This window comes from Atta cephalotes (assembly GCF_000143395.1).
Source record: "Atta cephalotes unplaced genomic scaffold scaffold00027, whole genome shotgun sequence".
Taxonomy (NCBI): Eukaryota; Metazoa; Arthropoda; class Insecta; order Hymenoptera; family Formicidae; genus Atta; species Atta cephalotes.
This window is the reverse complement of record NW_012130091.1, coordinates 4202287-4211499: the sequence shown is the minus strand read 5'-3', so window position 1 is coordinate 4211499 and position 9213 is coordinate 4202287. Positions and strand designations below refer to the sequence as shown.

Below are 9213 nucleotides of genomic sequence, written 5' to 3'. Positions count from 1 at the left end.
ATAAAATTTATTTAACTGAATACAATTTCTTTTAATTTTATAATTTTCAATTATTATATATTTTAAATTTCATCGTTTGCATATATTAGATGTGAGAAAAAGTTCATGTTTTTCCCGTTAGATGGCATTAAAAAAATGCCACGAATTTTTTCCTACACCTAATATAAATTTTAGATGTAATTAAATCAAATGTACTTAGCAACTTAATAATGTTAATATGTATTTACATAATTTATTAAGGAAAAATGTATCAAATAATTTTGTGGCATTACAAATAATAGAATATATCGGATATTTTGAAACAAAATATTTATTGTTGTTATAAAATTTGTACCGACTCATTTAAATTAAGTATGTCTTACAATTAATCTCCTAATAAAAAGAATTTCATAGATTTTCATAGATTTATGAACGCCTACATTTACTCGCTGCATATTGCAATTGTAGGTTAAAACAATGAAAAAACAATTTGATTTTCTTAAGAACGCTTTTCTCTTTTTTATTTACAGATACTGAAGAGTAAATATATGACGGCATCACCAAAGCTTTATTACGAGACATTCCGTTCGAATAAATTTCTTCATAAATCTCGTAAATCTTACCGATTATACTAACAAATAAACTCAAGATCAAAACGTGGAAAAATAGTCTTCTTGTTGTTTGAATCGAAGATGAACGTCTGTCAAATACGTCAAGTTGGAATTTTCATCACTTAATATCATCTTCCTATATAACTCTTTGACCAAGACAAAAAAATTAAAGAACGATCAACGCACAGTGAAAACGCACGAAAATTGCCATTGTGCGAACATGACCGCAAAAACAACATTCGCTCCGATGGAGATCTCCTCTTTCGACATGACATCGTTATTGGATGTCACTTCGATCGAAGAGAATCCTCATGCCAATAACACTGAGGTGAACGAAATGGAGAGCAACTGGTCAGACATGCCTTCAGCAATCGTGAAGATCTGCATCCTCGGTTCGATCATTACTACGGCATTATTCGGTAATTTGCTGGTGATGGTGTCCGTAATACGGCACAGAAAGCTACGAATTATTACCAATTATTTTGTGGTCTCGTTAGCACTGGCGGATATGCTGGTGGCGATGTTTGCGATGACTTTCAACGCTAGCGTGCAGGTGACTGGCAGATGGCTTTTCGGCTATTTTATGTGTGATGTTTGGAATTCTCTAGATGTCTACTTTAGCACTAGCTCAATACTCCATCTAATGTGCATCTCTGTAGATCGATATTATGCGATCGTGAAGCCACTTAAATATCCCATCAACATGACGAAAAGAGTAGTGGCATTTATGCTACTAGCCTGTTGGGTGTCACCGGCCATCATTTCCTTCGTGCCAATCTTCTTCGGTTGGTACACTACGGAAGAAAACAGCGTGCATAGGCATAAGCATCCAGAGCTTTGCGAATTTAAGGTCAACAGAATATATGCTATACTGTCATCAAGCATATCTTTTTGGATACCGTGTACTATCATGGCAGTCACATATTTTGCTATATTCAAAGAGGCTAACAAGCAAGAAAAGCAGATGCATAGCAGAATGGGTAACGCTATGTTACTCAGTCACAGACCGAGTAAAGATCTTAATAATTTAAATGGTGAACTAAATAGCGCTGGATCATCAAAAACTCTGACTTTAAATGAAATAAATACCGAGCATTTACACACACCAACAAAAGATAAACATATAATGAAAATGAAAAGAGAACATAAAGCAGCAAGAACATTAAGTATCATTATGGGTACTTTCATCCTTTGCTGGTTACCATTTTTTCTTTGGTATGTGTTGTTAACAATTAACTTAATAAAAAAATTACATGTTAATGTGCTAAATTGCTAAAAATTAATTAATTTTGCTGTGTTCTTAATCATAATAGATTACTTTATTCAACAGACGGGATTAGATCTATCAATACTTGATTTAATGTATAATTGATTATATTAAAATAATGCGGTAAAATGCTTAACTCATGCAAATAAAACTGTTTAGTGATCTATTATAAAATAAAATAAAATTATAAGAGTGATGATTCTCAATCAAATAAAAAAATAAAAAATGTATTAAAACATTTTTTCTCATATAAAGTTTCTTTTAAAAAAAACCAATTACAAAAATCAAAAACATGTGTTTTCAGTTATTTTCGAGACAAAATAATTTTTAAATAATGTATAACAACATAAATTATCTAGTATGTCAACGTTTATCGTATCAAATACGTTTATGTATCAAAAATATGATAATTATATGAGAAAAGTTTTTATATATTAAATAAAAAAAATTTATAGTTTCTACGAAAGTTAATTGTAAAAGGGAAATTAATTTTTTTATTAAAATGGATATTTTTTAATTTTATTTCATTCAGATTCTAATAAAAGACAAATGAGGAAAAATATAAATAATATGTAAGAAAACGAGAAAGAGAGAGAAAGAAAGAGAGAGAGAAGAGATATATTAAATTAAATTCATTATTTTGTAACTATTGTGTTATTAAAATATAATATTATTAATAGTATTATTAAAAATATAAGTTGAAACCGAAAAAGTATATTTTTATTTCAGTTTTAAAATTTAATTTTTTAAAAACGAAATTATAAAGAATATAATAATTTATTTTTTTATGTAAAGTATACTTTTTCTGATTTTTTATATGAATCACAAATTAAATAAAATCGAAATTTAAACTGTATTTTTTTAAATTAAAAATACAAAATAACAGAATAATTTTACAGAAACTTAAAATAAGCATTGAATTTGAATAAATTAGTTCTCATATTTTCTATTTTTTTTAAAGTTTGAGTTTAATTTTCTGTCTTTGTATTTTCAACATTTATATACATAAATAATTATTAATTTAATTGTCAGGTACGTCACTACAGCGCTTTGCGGCGAGACTTGTCCATGTCCCAACATCGTGATTGCGATTCTATTTTGGATTGGATATACGAATTCAGCATTAAATCCATTGATTTATGCATATTTTAATCGCGACTTTCGAGAAGCGTTTAAAAATACCTTGCAGTGTGCTTTCTGTTCACTTTGTAAACGAGAGCCATTGGATCTCGAAGCATTGGATTTTCGTCGACCATCCCTCAGGTACGAATTGGTCTGACAGATTAAGGTATGCATTTTATTTTATCTCTTTATCTTTTTGAAACTTTATTGAAATTTTATTTCTTGTCTACTCTATGTTATTTACTCAATAAATTTAAGTCACCTTTGAAACACATTCAAAATTAAAATGACTTTGATTGGAAACTTTTTATTGAAATTTTAATAAATAATTATATTTATGTATGTACTGAGAATTACATATTGACCCACTTCCAATATTATCATATTAAGATTTTATTCGAAACAATTCAATATAAAATATTAAAATTATGAAGAATTCAGTAAATTTCAAAATAAAAATCAATGAGCGCAATGAATTTAATGAAGAATTACGTATATGTTTAAATCTATAATATATGTATACAAATGCGCAGTATCTGTTACTTTGTAACTATTATTAAGTAACTATTAATCAATTAATTAATTAATAGCAATTATTTATTTATTTTGTATTTCAATATTGGCTCCTGTACATAAAATAAAATGGTAACAAGGCTGAGTAATACTTAAAATAGTTCCATTTTAGATATATTTAACATGGAAATGATATTTTGCATTTTCCATTTTAAATAGTTTTTGGAAAATCATTTTCATTTTACATTTGAAATAAAATCATGTCTATCATTCAACCATTTATAAAATAGGTAAATGCCAAATGTTTTCATAAATTTTCCCTGGAATCATTGATGTGTATGAAGAACCAAGTCCCATGACCAAAGATTTTTATAAATATTCAATTGCAAATTAATCTGTAAAAAGAAAATTTTCTTCAGATAGTCCATAAATATCAAGTCTTAATAAAAAAAATGAATGTTCCAGTTTTATTTAAAATACTATGTAGATTTCTAAAATGTATATACTTAACATTTAATTTTGATCGTAACCGACACTTCTCGTATTAATTTTTATTCAAGTAAACGATCCCATTCCAAATCATATAATATTAAAAAATTTTAAATATTCTCATCAGAAATACTTTATTTACAATACTGTAATCAGGGCTTCGAATTCCGCTAAAAATAGATTTTAAACGTAAAAAAAATGTGTACTATCCTGGCGGAAAGTTTTTATGAAAAGGTACATAGATTTAAACAAGATCGAAATTCTTAGTTTTTCATAGATATTCGTAGTGGGACGTAGAGCGTTATTTATTTAAAAAACCAAAAAATCTTCCGCTCTTAAACAATATTATTCTACGTCTCGTTACAAATATCTATGAAAAACTGTGAATTTCTGAGACAAACAAACCTCACTCTGTGTCCCACTATAAAAAATTAAGAATTTCTCTTGTCTCAATCTATATAATTTTTCTGTACATTTTTGTAAACTTTTTTTTGCTAGAGCAAAAAAAACCATTTTGCATTTGAAAATTATTTAAAATACCTATTTATCCATTTTATATTTAAAATGGATTCAAAAGACCTATTTTGCATTTTGCATTTTAAATGCACTTTTTAAAAGTATTTTACAATTAGTATTTTAAATGGAATTCGAAAAACATTTTACCCAGCCCTGCGCTAACACTGCAGCAGAAATTGATGCGATAACCAATCAATTTACTTTTTTTATAAAAACGAAAAATGATTGGCTACTGCGTCAACTTTCATCGCATGTTGTTGTATCCTATGTGCAAAAATCGTGTCACTATCAATATTGCGTGTGACAAATCTTTTATCACCTTGAAAATGTTATATAATAATTGACTAAAAAATTGAGGATTTCTGCAAACTTAAAACTTTCTCAGTCAGAAATGATAATGGAATCGACATCGAATCAACATTCATTATTATATAATTAATCAACGCTTTTAGAAAATTTGTTATACAATAAATTGATATCAATTTTTAGAAAGGTTAAATTCGTGAATTTTGCCGTTCACTTCATTAGAGCGAGAAACATATCAATTCTGTGCTACACTGATACAGTATCAGTGCGTTCCTTGCCCTGATGAAGTGAACGATAAGATTCACAAAACATTGGCATTAGCAATGGATCACGGCGATAATCTTTTGATATCTCTTAAAAAAGTACCCGTGAAAGCCTCAAAACATAAATCAAATTATTTGTTGTCTTAATTGGCTTCAGGGTTAATATCATCTAAATTTTTTAAATAATATTGGCTGATATTAGTTTATCTTGGTTAATTATTTGATTAATACTTTTAACTAATATTGTATAGCTAAAACGTTTTTAATTCGAACATTTTAATTCTAGTGTTTCCTTTTCATTATCTTTCAAATATTTTTATTAATTTTTCTTAGAATTTATAATATTTCAACATATTTTAGTGTACAACTTACGTTAATAAATCTATAAAAATATTGTATGGTTTGTATTACTTTTTTTTTTCAAGAGAATTATGTTTAGAATTTATAGTATTTCAGCATAATTGAGTGTTTAATTTCTTTGAATATCTCTAAAAATATTAAAATGTTTGCATTATTTTTCATTATTTTTTATTTCTCTTTGTTATTTTTTTATTAATTATCTCTAGAATTCATAATATTTTAGTATTAAAAGTAATACTAAAATATTCAATAATATTTCGATTATTTTCATTTCACATTTCCACGATTTTACAGTTGATTTCCAATTTATTTCTACCAGGAAAAAGACAGTTATTATTATTTATAAAATTATAACTTCTTGATTTTAGCATAATTAAATAAAATATAATTTTTAATATAATTTTTAATTCATACAAAGTAATGATATGCCTATTTTGTATGTCATATATATAATTTCGAGAATTATAAATTTATTTTTTATTTTCATATAGCCGCATAAAGTTTTTATTAAATTTAATGATACAATTTAATCACATGTGTGTATTTTTATCTATTTTTTAATCATTAAAATAAAATAACATATATGTCATCAGTGTCATGATATTATATTGCCACATATATACAACAAAAGCATATTTAACTTTGAAAAAAATATTAGATAATTAATTAAAAATGAATACAGAAATTATTCTAACTAATTAGAATGACTAGAAAAGATAACATATTGTATGTTGAAATTAATATTAAAAGTAATCTCTGAATAATGAATATTGATTTCTCTGCTACTGAATATGCTACTGAAGTTAATTTTTTTTTGAATCATAAAAATTATATAAAATGTCATAGAAATTGGTGCAACAATATTATTTATTGACATTATCGCATTATTGTATTTTATGTGTCAATATAATTATTGCAACAATATTTTATTGCCACTAATAGTAAATAGTTATGTTTTGCATTGGAAATAATAGAACAAAGAATAAAATACGCAAAGCATTTGGTAATAAATTCCGATGACCAAGGCGTTATATTTGCAATTCTAAGAAATGATCATTAAACTCATAAGTTAAATCTAATTTAATACGTGTGGATGTATGGCGTCATGTATCTCCATTTTCATTCCCTGCACCAATTACTCTATTATTCTGTTCAATTACATATACTGCGTATCTCGCACGAGCTGTATCCGCGATGATGTGTGACGATTAAACTGACAACCATACGAGAATCAAAAGATATTAAACGGAATGTTTACCTTTTCGTTATACACAACAAATATTTTTAACGCGTTGATTTTGTTTGAAAAATATTACGTAATATTAAAATACGATAATTTCTTAATTTTTCAACGAAAACTAAAACTGATCGAAATCTATCTATTCAGATCAACTTGTATAAAAATCTAATGTTAATAATTTAATACACAACACAGACAAATAAAGAAAAGTTCATTTTTATTATATATTTACGTTTACATTTTTATTATATTTAACGTTACAATATACATAAATATAGAAGCTATGCGGATTATCTTCGCATCCATATTTCTTTTATATTAATTTTTTCTTGGTAAAAAGACGTATGTATAATTTATCATTTTATTTATATCTAGAATATTATTATACCGAATAAACAATTATTTGACTTTTACTTTTTTAATGCAGAATTAATAGAAACTTATAAAGATGTAGAATGCACAAATATATTTTTCATTTATCGTATACAAGGTAGCCTATGTACAAATTTAAATTATATTACGTAATTTATCTAGCAAAAAGATTGACTAAAACATTAAATTATCTTCATAAACTTTCTTGAAATAATTTACAGTTATACAATTAAATTATACAGTTATACAATTAAATAATTGTATTCATGCCGATTTTTCCGAAATAACTTTGTTTAATTTTGTTTTAGATACGACGATCGCACCAAGAGCATATACTCAGAAACGTACATAAAGAATATTGATCGACGAAGATCGAGTGAATTTGGCAGCAGTCTTTGAGACGAAACTATGTTCCCAAGATTCTAAAAGCGAGTGCAAAAAATACACATCTATGTATAACACTCATCATATATAAAATACGCGCGTGCGTCAATTTAAACATAACTAACATACATACAACACAATGCGCGCGCGCAAACACAATCATATCGAGACATTATCCAACACTTTGCCAAAGATGAAAATAAAGAGAATAAAAAGAGTCATCGATTTTTTTTCACAGTGATAATAAATACACACGAATATGCTGAATATATCTTATATAAAGCTGGAAACAAATATGTATACATAGATTATATCATATTGCCAAAGTTAGATTTTTAAGCTTTTGTAGCTAATGAAATGTATATCGTGTTTCGTAAGAATTAATAAATCGTGCCTGTGGAAGAACGTAAGAGATTCCGACTGAACGAACTTTGTTTAATACTTCGAACAAAAGAAATGGCTTCTGCAAATATTTTCGTAAGATACCTAAATGAATATAATTTTAAAAAGCCACAAAGGAATGATTGATCTGTATAAATCTCTTAATATGTTTTCTTATAAAAATTCTAAGATGTAATTCTTTTTTATTTTTGATGGCCTCTTTTTGATTTAAATCTCACGATTTTATTGATAATTTTGGTTTTCCTTTCTATATTACAATAATTCTTGCAATAATTTTGTTTTATTTTTTAGAAATTTATTTTTTAGAAACAATCTGATTTGATTATTTCGAATTATTACCGAATTTATTATTTGATTGATATATTGTATTACGACGATAAAAATAATTCAATGACATACAAATACATATATGTGCACATATGTGTACATACATATGCGCATACACAAATATAGTATAATTGAAATGAGAATATGTGTGTGTGTGTGTGTGTGTGTGTGTGTGTGTGTGTGTGTGTGTGTGTGTGTGTGTGTGTGTGTGTGTGTGTGTGTGTGTGTGTGTGTGTGTGTGTGTGTGTGTCTGGGATCGATTCTATAACAAATACTCATAGATATAAAAATAATCGTATATGTTTATTTAATATCTCGCGTCATGATGCTTCGCTTGTTTTAGCACTGAGATACTATCGTGTCTCCAAATTTAATATTCAATTTATTATTTATTAATTTAATTCAAAATGATAATATATTTACAATGATTCTAAATATATCTTATTATTGTTAATCCTTCGTGAATCAGGTGGGGTATAATATATCCCAGCAACATGAATTTCTATAACTTCTTAAAAAAATACGTGCATGTGCATCCACGTGCATGTTGCCGATTTCGTGCAACTGGAGAATGCGTTGTTACCAATCTACTAAATTGTAGTATATTTATGATGAAATATAGCATGAAGTATGAGATACCCACATATGATTCATGTTGATTTTCTACTTGATTCTCATGAAGGATTAAAATGTCGTTTTTTGTTATTAAGTATCTTGTTATTTGTTATTGTTTCAAAAAAATTATTCGTGGAATAAACAATACATTTCATTATAGTGTTAAAATGACTAAAATAAAATAAAGTATGTAAAAATTATGTATTACTAAAAAAAGACAGATCCAGAAGCTTTTCAAAAATTAATTGATCCAATAAGTATTAGTCAGTATCAATGAGAAGAAGATTCATGCTCGATCTGTACATTTTAAATTACGTTTTAATAAATATACGATTTTAATGTCGATTAAGCTCTAATTAGCTGGCATTACAGCCATTTACATCTCTTATAATTAAAATGCTGAATATCTAGATTCTAGATTATAAACTATAAGATACTATTCTATTA

General features: G+C 26.5%; 1 protein-coding gene across 1 annotated transcript; it reads left to right on the top strand.

Annotated features, from left to right (window-relative positions):
- The first annotated feature begins 810 nt into the window (after positions 1–810).
- Positions 811–7437, top strand: LOC105620568 (octopamine receptor beta-2R-like). Its single transcript, XM_012202061.1, has 3 exons — positions 811–1805; positions 2890–3120; positions 7347–7437. Exons 1-3 carry the CDS (start codon positions 811–813, stop codon positions 7435–7437), a joined length of 1317 nt encoding a protein of 438 aa, XP_012057451.1.
- The last annotated feature ends 1776 nt before the right edge of the window (positions 7438–9213 follow it).